This window comes from Oryzias melastigma, linkage group LG15 (assembly GCF_002922805.2).
Source record: "Oryzias melastigma strain HK-1 linkage group LG15, ASM292280v2, whole genome shotgun sequence".
Taxonomy (NCBI): Eukaryota; Metazoa; Chordata; class Actinopteri; order Beloniformes; family Adrianichthyidae; genus Oryzias; species Oryzias melastigma.
Window position 1 is genome coordinate 3,103,731 of NC_050526.1, and position 13,398 is coordinate 3,117,128.

General features: G+C 35.0%; 1 protein-coding gene across 1 annotated transcript; it reads left to right on the forward strand.

Moving 5' to 3' along the window:
• The first annotated feature begins 910 nt into the window (after positions 1–910).
• On the forward strand, positions 911–11,970 carry LOC112161988 (p53 apoptosis effector related to pmp22). Its single transcript, XM_024297577.2, has 3 exons — positions 911–1,784; positions 6,543–6,680; positions 10,597–11,970. Exons 1-3 carry the CDS (start codon positions 1,580–1,582, stop codon positions 10,806–10,808), a joined length of 555 nt encoding a protein of 184 aa, XP_024153345.1. The 5' UTR covers positions 911–1,579; the 3' UTR covers positions 10,809–11,970.
• Positions 11,971–13,398: the final 1,428 nt, after the last annotated feature.

Consider the following 13,398-nt stretch of genomic DNA (forward strand, 5'->3'; position numbering starts at 1 on the left):
TATAACTTGTGAAAAAATAGTGTTTTATTGAGGTTTTTTTGTAAAGATCTCAGCTGTCATGCAGTTTGTACATTCAAAAAGTGACTTTAAGGATGTCGATGTAAACTTTTTTATTGTTTTTAAGTCTTTTTTAAGTCATAAGACCAAATTAATTCATTATTAAATTAATTTCAAATAAAATAAAAATATATATTTTTCATATTTTTGTTCGAATGCCTATTGACGTTCAGCCTACAACTTCACAGTATTCTTAGGGGATTTTAAAGTGTTTTCAGTTTTTCTGCCCCTCTTTGAAGCATAAAGAAAAACTGCTTCAGGTAGCCGAGCGGAGTGTCGTCAGATATTATCCTTCCAGTTATATAATATTTATGAGTATGGGAAAAGACGGAATAAAGTATGATTATTGCCTTTACAAAGTCAAATAATTTTATTTTAAAATGTTATAAAAATACTACACTGTTAAATCTTTTATGTCCCAAAGACTCCAAAAGGACATTGACACCAGCTGTTCATTTTGCAACAATCATTATGAAAACTTTACACATTTATTTGGGATTTGCACACAAACATCAGCATTCTGATGTATTAACTTGCTGCAAACACATTATCCCCAATGCAAATGTCTGTTTTAGACATACTGTTTAGTTTTTTTTTATTTTTATCTTTAAAATTAAAAAGTAAGTTGAATCTATCAAAAACTCAGAGAATTCAAAGGTTTTAAAAAGTTGGACGAAATTTGAAAAATTACTGATGAAGTTTGTGATTACAAGTAAAATGCTTGTCAAAACTGTTTTTTGTTTCATTTGTTGCTTTTTTTGTCTCCCATCATAGACTGTATATAAGAATAATATTTTTACAGTCAATGGCTCCCATATTCAATTTTGTCTATTTTGTTAATAAAGTTTTGGTAAAAAAGTTATATGGGAAAAGGGTTGATTTAGCGCCACCGGTACATTGGCTCCCCCTACTGGCTAAAGTCAAAAGTGCTGCACCTTGTTAAGCTTCCCAAATGTTTCAAATGTGAGAACCACGTGGGTGTGCTTGATTATTATTTTTTATTATAGTTTTTTTATTTTTTATATTGTCAATTTCTAAAAATCTATTTTAGTTAATTCGTGTAGTTTATTCTGCATGTATCCTTTGTTTGATTTAAGTTTTCTCGGATAAGGTTTGCTGCCCTCCTGTGGCCAATTTAGTGTATTGCAATATCCTGTTTTAATGCTTCTTTTGATGGTTTATTCTTTATTCTTATCGCACCGTTTCGGCTCAAAACTTTCACGTAAACCAATAACTATAAACGTTTTTTTTTTCTGGGAGGTCAGAAGTTGTTGGGCGGCTCTGTCAGTCGCGATGACCTCAGTGTAACATGACACATCGAGCGGGGAAGGGCTGGATGAGGAGTTTATGGGATGAACAAGCCCAACCCTCCAGGTCCCAGCCAGGTTGAAGTCTGCATTTCTCTCTCGGGTGGGGCTGGTGACTTTATCTCTTGGCTTTTTGGATTCCGATCGTTTAGTTGAACGCAGGACCCGCCGCGCACAGACTTTCCTCTACTTCCACGCTCTCTTATCGGCCGGACATGTTTCGCTGTGGAATCGCATACCCCCGCTGCAGGTGGATCGTTCCCCTGTTGCTGGTCTTCGCTATCATTTTTGACATCATCGCCATCGCCGCCAAGTCGGGATGGGTGGAGGACGAGGACGCCAAGAGCCACTACGCCAACATGTGGAACGAGTGGCGCGGCCGCGGGGGCAACTGGGACAGCAAGAGCCTGATGGAGTACTGTAAGTGTTCGGGTCACGGAAACACGGATAAACACTAACCCGGGTTAAAGGAAGGAGGCAGGCCGGCGAATAAACGTCACTATTAACTCGTTGTGCTCTTTTCTATTCGATAAAACGCTTGAAAGTTCCCAGGAAAATAAAAACAACATCGAAGTTAAATATTGTTTATTCGTACCGCGCATGCGCTGAAAATTTTAATCTGCGCATGCGCAAATTTTGTATACAAGTTTAGAAATTATTTTACAACTCTATTCCTGAATGCTTTCAGCTGTATGCCTATTAATAATACTTTAATAAATGCAAATTTTGATATAAATAAATATAAATGACCAATTAAAAGCAGGCTTCACCTTTAATATAGAGGTAGTTGTTGAATAATTTGATTAAAACAACACATACAAACACGATTTTGTCAGTAAAAACACAATTTAGATCAGGAAATCATTGATTGGGTTTCTGGCAAACTTTTTTAGCTTTTGTTTTTGTTGTGGTGTCAACTGTTTTTGCATTTTAATGTACACATGATTAAAAAAGACGTCCAATCACAAGCTTGCTTCTACAGAGTCAATTATAATTGAGGTAAACTACTGTCAGGGATGTTTTTGTGTGCTAAACATGATTCTTTTAAGCAATTCAGGCTAAATTACTCACTTTTATTCAAGCACAAACAGTCTAAAAGACACATAATATCAGGTTTTTAAGTTTGAGGCTCTTCTGTCATATAGACATTTTGTTTTTATTGCTTAAAAGGCATTTTCATTTATAGATTTTAATGGCAAATGACTGTATCCATTTTAGGTAAAAAAAATCAGACGGTATCGTATTGTCACAAAGTTCATAGAATCTTTTATGTATCGATTTGTGCACCATGTATCGAATTATGTTACAGAGAAACATACACGCCCCTACTTTAAAATGAAATGTTTTCTTAGAGATTCTCTGTTTAGTGTCTTCAGGCTCCAGAACCGCCCGATTCCTGTCAAACTGGCTCCTCACAAGCCTGTCAAACGATTCGCTGAAGGCAAATGTCCTGTATAGATCTCAAAATGAGCCTCTCGTTCACACAAGGCTGTTTGTGAATACTTGGAGAGTGAGTTTGTCCTTTGGTGGAAGAAATCTGGTCAGAGGCATGTAGCTCAATGACACTCTAAAGTGTGGAGGAGTGTGTGAGAACCAGACCAGAGCCTGTAGGCAACCTGCAAAAGCTGTGCTGCAGCTCCACTGTTGATAAGGACACTTTTAGCTCCTGTTGGGGAGGACAAAACTCAAGAATGAGAGATGTTTTTAAGGCAAAACAACCCATAAAAACTCATTATTTCAGTATTCTTAGTAGTTTGTACCTTGATCTGCTCTGTTAGCGCCTCATTTATTAAGTAACCTCCAAATCTATGACCTGTTGGGTGTGTGTATTTCTTGCCTCTTGACCAGGACTCCCTTGAAAAAGAGATCGATGGATCTCAATAGGATTTTTTTTCCTGGTTAAATAATGGTTAAATAAAAAATAAAAAAAATTTAAGTGCATTTTTGGTTTATTATAAAAGGAAAATAAAACACACAGGAAAGCCAACTTTTAATGTATGTCTGAATTTGGCAAACATCTTCGGCATCAAAGCAAAGGAGAAGAGGACAAAAGAAGAACTAATAAACATTTACTCCCCATGTGGTGCTTTACTAGCCAAAGAGGAGAAAATGCTCGCAACTGAATAAATAAATCGTGATACTCATTTTTCTATAGGAAAAAAGTAATATTGTGATAACGATAGTTATTGTTTTATCGCCCCAATCGAATGCTAATGAAAAGGAGCTTTTTACATAATTATCATAAGAATCAGTTATAAAAAAAGGACAAATGAAAACAAATAAAGGAGGAAAATGTACTTTATCGTCTTTAGCCTCATCTATGAGTTTTATACAGCTGCCTAATGAACAATACAGATAAAGACAATATAATTTAATGAGCTAACGAGACAAAAATATAGAAACAAGTGCTAGTTGTAGATCTCTGAACTGACAGAGATCAGTAATTGAAAGATCAGTTTGTCCATGGAGGAAAATCCCAACAAAAGGAGCAGGATTTATGGTGTGAACTGAAACGCCGTTGCTGTGTTCCTGTCACTAGCACTGCTGGGTTGGCAAGAATGCTGGTAAGCCTCTTTGAGGAGATGGCTGCTCTAAAACCCTTTTTTATGAGACACTCCTCCTCCTTCTTATTGTCTTTAATGCCTCAAACCAGGCCTGAAGGTTCAGAATAACCTCAGGTTTAGATCCAGACCACCAATTTGAAGTTTGTAGAATCTGTGTTTATATAAGTGCTATGAAGAGGTGCTAAACGGGCTGCTTTAGTGCTCATCCACGGGACGGGGAACCATGTAAATATGCTACCAGAGCGGCGTAACACTTACAAGTCAATAAATTAGATTCATATCCAGTAAGCTAACACACCTCAGCAGGTTTAAACTTGAACGCTGCATGAGCAAAGTATGCAAGTTTTTACAAGTCTCTAAAGGGCACAGTTCCACGTGTTACCAAACATGTTTTAATTGAACTGTTTCTGATCCTCATGTCACCTGTTGGGAGGATTTTAACCACCTGGATACTGACGAAGCCACTTGGATCACTTTCAAGAAAGGGAGGACGATGAGTCCAGATGCCATGACTAAATATTTGAGACATAATTGCAAAGAGAATTATTTAGATAATTGGGGTTTAGAAAAACTGAATCATCTACACGAAACCCTTTTTTCAAATTCTGAGCAAGGAGTTTTAAATTCGGTTTCATAAAACAAAATTATTTTTTATTTTTGACTTTTTCTATGGAGCCCCTAAAGAGACATTGAATTTAAAATAAAATCCTTAAAAAAAAATTGAAGTAAACAAAAAAAATTCTGTTTGCTAACTGGTGCACCACATACTAACCAGAACTTTTCTTACTTTAATTTTTAGAAAAAAAATTCAACAAAATTTCTGAAAAATTCTAAAAATTGTAGTAAAATATTTTTTTTGGTTACTTTCTGGTGAGCATCAGTTACTGTCTGGTGCGCCCAGTTAGATACCAGAATTTTTTTTTTATTGCAATTTTTAGAATATCATTTTTATATTATTATTTTTTTACTTCAATGTGTCTTTACAGACTTTGCATTTTTTTAGAGGAGTTTCTCAAAATTAGAGAAAAAGTTCTACACGATGAAAAATGAAAAATACAAGACAGTTTTTAAATAAATTAGATGCAATTCTTGAGTGGTTTCAATGTTGACAGGAAAATCTTTATGAGAAAAGCTTATAGAATTGCTCCAAAAACCCTTTCACTTATTTATTAAAAAATAATCCACAATAGTTCTGGAAAATGTTTGTTTTTTTGTTGATATTTTTAGATTCAAAAACCATCTGCATACTTTAAATATTTATTTATTTCTCATCAAGTGAACATCACAGTGAACAAGTGTTTTTATTTTTAATTTTATTTACAATAATTATTGTTTTTATTAGTTTTAAGTGTATTTTTTAGTCTTATTTATTATCTATCTGCTTTTTTTTTTTTCTATTTTTTCTATGATAAAATTTATTTTTTCCCTTTTTGGGATCAATAAAGTTTTATTTTATTCTTTACACACAATCACCATAGTACTGTTTGTTTCCACGGTTACTAAACAGTTTTTGAAAGCAACAGATAAATAGAAATTCTCATAAATGTATTAAATAAAGTGTCACACTTCCATAAAGTTTTGTGCTACTGAACCTGATGCTGCGTTCAAGTACCTGCTAGTAATATACATTCACTCAGACCTGATTTAAGATAAAGAAACCAAACGAGCTCCATGTAACTTCTTTTATGTCCGCATAATTAAGTCTGTTTTGAAGAAAAGAGCTATAGTTAAAGAGTTTGCGTGCAAATTAGCCGAGTTAAACCTGTCGAACTAGTCCGTGTGCTGAAAGAACGGCCTCAGATGGAACATTTCCTGAACGCACACTCGCCTGCACTCGAGCGGTTTTTAATAATTCAAGGGTGTTGACTGTGCCGCCATCACAGGTTGGGTGTGTTTAAAAACAACAATGGTCTGTTGTGAAACATTTCAGGATTAATTCACATTAATCTTCAGATGCAAAACTTTAACTCCCAAAATGACTCGTTCCTCTGCACGTTTTTACTCTCAGCATGATCAGGAACTTTAACTCGTTTTCACCTGAAAAATCTGGAACAATCTATAAAAAGAGGGGATTTTTTTTTTTTTTTTGTCTTGGAGGAACACTGAAATTTGGGCGTGTGCAGCAGGGACACATTCTTTCATGCTTTCCCAGAGTGCTTATCTTATTGCTGAGAAAGTGTTTTTCACTTTTTAAAAGCCTCACGTCCTTGTAAGGAAATTCAAAAATAAATTTACTTCAAACTTGTAACTTGTGAGTTATTACACCAGATATACTCTACCTAGGCAGTTCTAGGTCATTGAAACTATTCAATTAAAGCATTATTTTTAGAAGAAAACTATTCTTACATTTAAAAAAAAGGAATAGTCAGAGGAAGAATGGGGTTGACACAACAAACATGGGAGGGATGGGAGCAGTACCCTTTGTTCTAAACGCCCAAAATACAGGATCTTCATGCAGAGAGGTCAAAGGTGTTCCTGTAGCAGGAGTTTGCTTCATTTTCCTCCTTTCATACCGAACGTTGATTAACCGAATCGCAAAAGCCTCAAATGAGTCGAGTTTTTGTGGTGATATTTCAGTGTTTTAATGATCTGTGTGTCTATTTCTTGTCCCCAGCATGGGCCCAGGCTGTTGCTGCCCTGATGATCATTGGTCTCATCCTCCTCATCATAGCCTTCATCGTAGCTGTGGTGGCTATGTGCAGAGTTGATACTGGGGCCATGATTGCCACAGCAGTATTCCTGGCTATTGTTGGTAAGTTTGCTCACGGTTTCTGTGATTTGGAATTGCTTTGTTTTGGTCCACAAGAAAGGTTTCTGGTTCTGGGTTGATCTTGGGGCCTTTTTTAAGCACACTTATTTCCAGACATGCTGTTTATATCTAATTTTTCTGCATGATTATAAAGCTGTTATAGATGTGTGACTACCATATTTTGCGCTCTTTCCTGCACTGGATTATAAGGTGCACCGTCAATGGTCAATTGTCGAACTTATCGCTTAAACGAAACAAATGAGTTTACTGCGGTTTGAGTCATTCTAGAACTTGTTTATAACACGCTACATGTTAGTCACGTTAGTGTATTCACAATACCTGTAACTCCCAACCTTGTTATCAACTTGTCCAAAAATAAGGCTCATACTGTAAAGCAAACGTTACTGTGACTACGACTGCTACACGTTAGCTACGTTAGCATATTCACAATACCTCTAACTCCCAACTTTGTTTTCAGCTTGTACAAAAAACAGATATTAACGCTAAAAGAAACGTTAATGGGGCTATGCTAACAACCAACCTTGCTAGTAACGCCTAACAAAAAAAAAAGCTCAAAAATGCTGCACGTTAGCTACGTTAGCATATTCAGAATAACATCCAACAATATCATTAAAACAAAGTTATTGTCAATGCTAACTCCCGACCATGTTAGTGACTACGTTAGCATATTCAAAAATACCTGGAACTCACAACCTTGTTTGCAACTTATACAAAAAACAGGCTAATACTGCTAAAAAAAAGCAACACGCTAACTATGCTAACTATGCTAACTATGCTAACTCCCAACTTTATTAGTAACACATAATAAAAGTCCAACACCCCTATGTGTTAGCTGTGTTAGCATATTAAAACAAAAGTTATTGTGACTATGCTAGTTCCAAACCACGTTAGTAACATGTAAAAGAAGAAAGTCTGACACTACGTTAGGTACTTTAGCATATTCACGATACCTGGAGCTCCCAACCTTGTTTTCAGCTAGTGCAAAAACAGGCTGATGCCGCTAAAACAAGCGTTAATTTGACTATGCTACCTTGTTCGTAACACGTAAAAAAAGTCCAACTTCCCCACGTTTTAGCTGGGATAGCCTATTCACAATGTCGCCAAACCTTGTTTTCAACTTGTAAAAAAAAACAAAAAAAAAAAAAACAGGCTAATATTGTTAAAACAATCGTTATTGTAACTAGTTCCCAACCTTGTTAGTAACACGTAAGAAAATGTCTACATTGGCTACATGTTAGCATATTCATAATATCTATTATTCCCTACCTTGTTTGCAACTTGTGCAAAAAAACAGGCTAATATCACAAAACAAATGTTAATATAGCTATGGCAACCTTGTTAAAAACATGCAAAAGTCAGACACGCTACATGTTAGCCGCGTTAGCGTATTTACAATAACACCAAAACTTTTTAAAAGTTTTACAAAAAACAGACTAATACCATTAAAACAAACGTTATTGTGACAATGCTAGCTCCCAACCTCGTTAGTAACGTGTAAAACAGAAAGTCAGACACCGCTACACATTAGCTACGGTAGAGTATTCCCAATACCTGGGACTCCTAGCCTTGTTTCAAATTGTACAGAAAACAGGCTGATACTTCTAAAACAGAGGTTAATGTGACTATGCTAACTCCCAACCTTGTTAGTAACACATTAAAAGAAGTCTAACACCCAACCTTGTTTGCAACTTACAATAGGCCAACCTTCAACTTCCAACCTTATATGTAACTTGGACAAAAAACAGGCTAAGACCGTTAAAACAAATGTTATTTTGACTATGCTAGCTCCCAACCTAGCATAGATTAGTAAATTAGTGGCTAAGATAAATCACAAACAGAGAATGATGATGACTGTATGACTACATAAGCTGATTCAGTCTTTTTTTAATGACTTGTTGGCTTTTGGAGACACCCCTGGGTTTTAATACCAAAAAACTCTGTAATGTCAGCTTTGGGCCATTTAATTTAACCCTAATGTCACCAGGCTGAACACATAGGAGTTACCAAGGAAGGGTTGTTTGGTCTTGTTTCTTTCGGTTGATCATGTAACTGGCAGCACACCCTTCTCAGGAATAATAGTCTGGAAAGGATGACGGAGGATGATCCGTGCCAGGACCGGTCGCTGCAGGCAAATCACAGATGCTAGCCTCACACTCTCATGTGAAGTTATTTCCCACACCCTGCTGTTAGCATTGCAGACGGAGCTGTTTGTCTGCACTGCTGGTGTATTTGACTAACCAATCATGTTCATCTTGTGTTGACCAATCAAAATGTGACTTATTTTTATAATGTTGAGACTTCTTGGAATAAATAAAGACCCACTCTAGTCATCTTTTGATCTTTTCTGAAAGCATTTCCAGTGTTTTTTAGGGGTGTTGAGAAATATCACTTTATTGATACGTCACGATATTTCATTTCACGTTACTTGTACCGATTTAAAATTCTGACAAGATGATATTTAATTAATTAATTAATTTTGCTTACTTTTGTTTTCCAAATAAAACCCCTGACCTCTAGATGGCAGTACAGCAGACTTTGAGCACCTCCACACCGCACTAAAACAACAAAATTTAACAAAATTTCAGTCTTCTCTGTTCAGTAAGCCTCACGTTTTTTGTTGTTTTGAGACATGTACTACTTAGTATGACTACATTTCTAAGTCATACTCTTTAATTTAAAATTAAAAATTGTTCTGGTAGTGTTAGGATATATTGCGATATGTATCGTATCGTGAGACGTATCATGATTAGGGCTGCCATGATTAGTCGACTAATCGAGTATTAAAATAGTCGACGACTAATTTAATTGTCGATTAGTCGTTACTTTATATTATATGGAGTCAGAATGTTGTAAAGTTGAAAGTTATAATGACATTTTGCTAGCTTTTTGGACTATTTTGGCATTTGTTTTGGAATGTTTTGATACTTATTAAGGTTTTTTGGGCTATTTTGGAGTTAAGCTAATAGTTCAGCTACATGCTAGCTATTTTGGCTAATTTAGGCTTTTTTCAGCTTTTTTAGGCTATTTTGGAGTTTAGCTAATATTTCAGTTGGATGCTAGCTGTTTTGGCTTTTACTCAGTTTTTTAGGCTAATTTGGCATTTAGGTAATATTTTAGCTAGCTATCAGCTTCAGGGTTTTCAGCTATCAATTTCAACATTTTTAGCTATTAATTTCAGCATTTTCTGTGGCCAAATTCAGCTTACAGCATTCACACAAGCATTTTCGCAGGCAATGCTATATATCTAGTTATTATTAGGTATTTTAAAGCTAAGTTAAGATGTGTGCTTTACATCCAATTTACGCATGACCCGATAAGTTGACTAATCGGAAAAAATAATCGGTGATTAGTCGACTATTAAAATAATCGTTTGTGGCAGCACTAATCACGATATTTTCTTTTAATTATAATTTCTGTAAAATCATACAATGCTGTCGTTTTTTATGATACAGTTTCTGCAGTAGTTCATTGGAAATTCAAGTTGTTGGAGGGAGTAAGCCTGTCCTCACTCCCTATTATCCATCTGTTACAGCTGCTCACACACCCCAACCTAACATTACCACTGCAACAAACATGGCAACATCAAAGCTATCTAGCTGTAGAAATTTGACGCCAGAGCAGATTTATTTGTCTACAAAAAGATGCATCAAAATGGAGCTTTTGGCTTGCCGTAGTATCTTCTATGTCACAGCTACAAGCTTTTTCCAACAACATTTTTTGTCTTCTCCTGATTCACCCTGATTTGAATAAAGAAATACTCAAAAAGCCTAATTATCTGTATATATGTCCTCCATTATGAGAAAAATGCCACAAAAAAACACAATTTTCATTGCAGTGGGTCAAATAACTTTCAGTTTAAATAACATTAGAATGTTTATTTCTCCATTTCTTTCCACAGTGATATTCCAGATCATCGCTCTGATCATCTACCCCGTCAACTTCAACGAGCGCATTTTCGAGGGCCAGTACTACTACACTTGGGCCTACGGTTTTGGCTGGGGCGCCACCATCCTCAGCCTGGGCTGCTCCATCCTGTTCTGCTGTCTGCCCAAGTACGAGGCCGAGCTGAACGGCGACGAAAAGATCAAATACATTTACCAGAGTCAATAAAGACAACAAAATCCGCCGCCTGGCCGCCCGGTCACTGCTTCCTGAAGTTACCAAAGCTCCACATTAAATTCATCAACCAAAACATCCCAGAGGGAACTGGATCACGCCCAGCGCTCACTTTTAAGTTAGCCAACTATCCCTCAAATGTTTATTTTTTTTGGCTATTTTATCTGCTTATTGTCTAAATTTTCACCCAAGTGCTCTTATCTTGAAAGAAGTAGACGGTGTTCTACTGGATTCCAACACATATCATAAAAAAGTAGAAATGATGGAAGTGCTCCTCTGCGTGAGGTAAAAGGGATCCACTGTTATCAGAAAAGGCTCTAGCCGCCATTTTTGCACCTTGTCGTGTGTCTCCTTATGTACTATATGGTAAAAAGAACTCCAAAATTAAGAAAGTGGTGAAACTGGGAGATCTTTGAGTTGTGTGTGGATTTTTGTTTTTTTAGTTTTGCAAGATAACGTTTGGGTGACACAGAAATGTTTGTTTTACTTTGATGCCGTGGCCTTTTTCTGAATTTGTAAAGTTTGCCTAAAAACTTGTATTTTCTTTAGTCTTTTGCAGTATTCTCTTCGTTTTAATACTTGTATTTAAAGTTGTAAATGAAGCGAATTCTTTTTCTTTTTCAAACTCAAACCAGCTGATTGTTAAACGAGTTATGGGATATAATTTTAGTTTAAAGGGACCAATATTTTTACTGTATCTATATTTTGTCACACATTTCATATGTTCTCAAGCCTTACAGTAGGTGCTCAACCACCTCATTTGTTTAAAAAAGTGCCTTAACTTCATCCTTTTTTTTTTTTTTTTTGCTGGTTTGTCTGGTTGTACCAACTGTTCTTGTAAAGCAATAATTGAGCTCAAACATCAACGGAATTAAACGTTTTTCATTGGAATACAGGAAATGGTTCTATTGTAGTACATTTTAGGAAGTCTACTAACAGAAATACCCAAAATTATAGTTTAAAAATCTAATTTAAACATGTATTTTTCTGCCATAACACATAATCATCTTTTATTCTTTTTTATTTTCCATAACTGGGTAAATACTGTACTAAAAGAAGAAATTCACTGGAAATCTCCCAGTTTTTTTCTCTGCTGTAAGAATTATTTTTGCTAGTTTTGTGTATTTTTATGAAATAAACAGTTCTTGCTTCGAAACAGTTTGGAGATGTTTGCTTTAGAATTGATGCATTGTGTCAAATAATTAAAAAAGAGAAACAAAATTAGAAATGATTTGATAAAAATTCTAAAAATAAAAGTGGAAAAATCGTTTGTTGAAGGAGAAGAGTTTGCTGTTCCTGTTTCCTTTCCTTTTCATAAACAGTTTTAAGAGCAGGAAAGGACACCGCAACAAAACTCCCAGGTATGAGTCAGAAATAATGGAGCGCACACACCTAGAGAGCCCCACCCCGAGTGAGTCAGACTTGGTACGACATGTTCTGACAGGACAGGTTTTCATGTGAAAGAGGTGGAGACAGCTGAGTCTTAAGGAGGAGGTGATGATGCACGGGGCAACGAGGAGAAGGAGCATGAAGGGAGGGTTCATGGGTCGTCTGAAGGAGGAATTATTTAAAGAAGGGAGGGTTCTTATACAGTTACTGCACATGGGAAGTATTTTTTTTTTGTTTTGACATGTGCGATTACGACGGAGTATTAGGGTCACACAAAAAAAGTAATATTACTTTTTTGTAATAGTTAAAATAATATTACTTTTTTGTGTGTATTATTTAAAAAAGTACTATTTAAAAAAGTAATATTAAATGTAATATTAAAAAAGTAATATTATTTTAACTATTACAAAAAAGTAATATGACTTTTTTGTAATAGTTAAAATAATATTACTTTTTTGTGTGTATTTTTTAAAAAAGTAATATTAAATGTAATATTAAAAACAGTAATACTTTTTTTTCCTCAAAACTTTACGAGAAAAAAGTTGTAAATTTACGAGAAAAAAAGTCATAAATTTAGCCAATGGCTTAAAGTCATGAAATTTCCAACTTTATTCTTGTAATTTAACATTTACAATTTTTTTTTCTAGTAAATTTATAAGATTTAAAGTCGTAATTTGAAAAAATAATTTTTACGTTTTGCCTGTAAACTGGCCCTTTGCATTGCCATGAAACCCTTTTGTTTATCGTCATCACCCATTATTACACTTTTTTTTTAATTTTTTTTTTTACTGAACAATTGAACATGACAGAACATAGCTTAAGCAGTCAACTAACAAAGTTACAAAATTAGATGGCTTTTACAGCCAGCAAACAAAAAGAAATAAAAGAAAAACAACAAATTAAAAAGCAAATTATCAACCAATCAGCAAGGTAGTGCATGTGTTAACTAAAATAAAAAAGTTCTTATATTTCTATAAAAATACAATTAAGTTTTAAGTTATATCAATTCACATCAGGTAATGTTATTAGTGCATCATATACTTTCTTCTGGGAATTAATGTTTTTTAAAGATTTCAAATACAATTTCCATTCGACCAAAAAAACCTTAAAGATAGGGATTCTTTTCAGCACTCTTTGTTTGTGTATGAAAAATTTAGCTAAACATAGGACTAAATTATAGCAGAGTTCTTCTGTT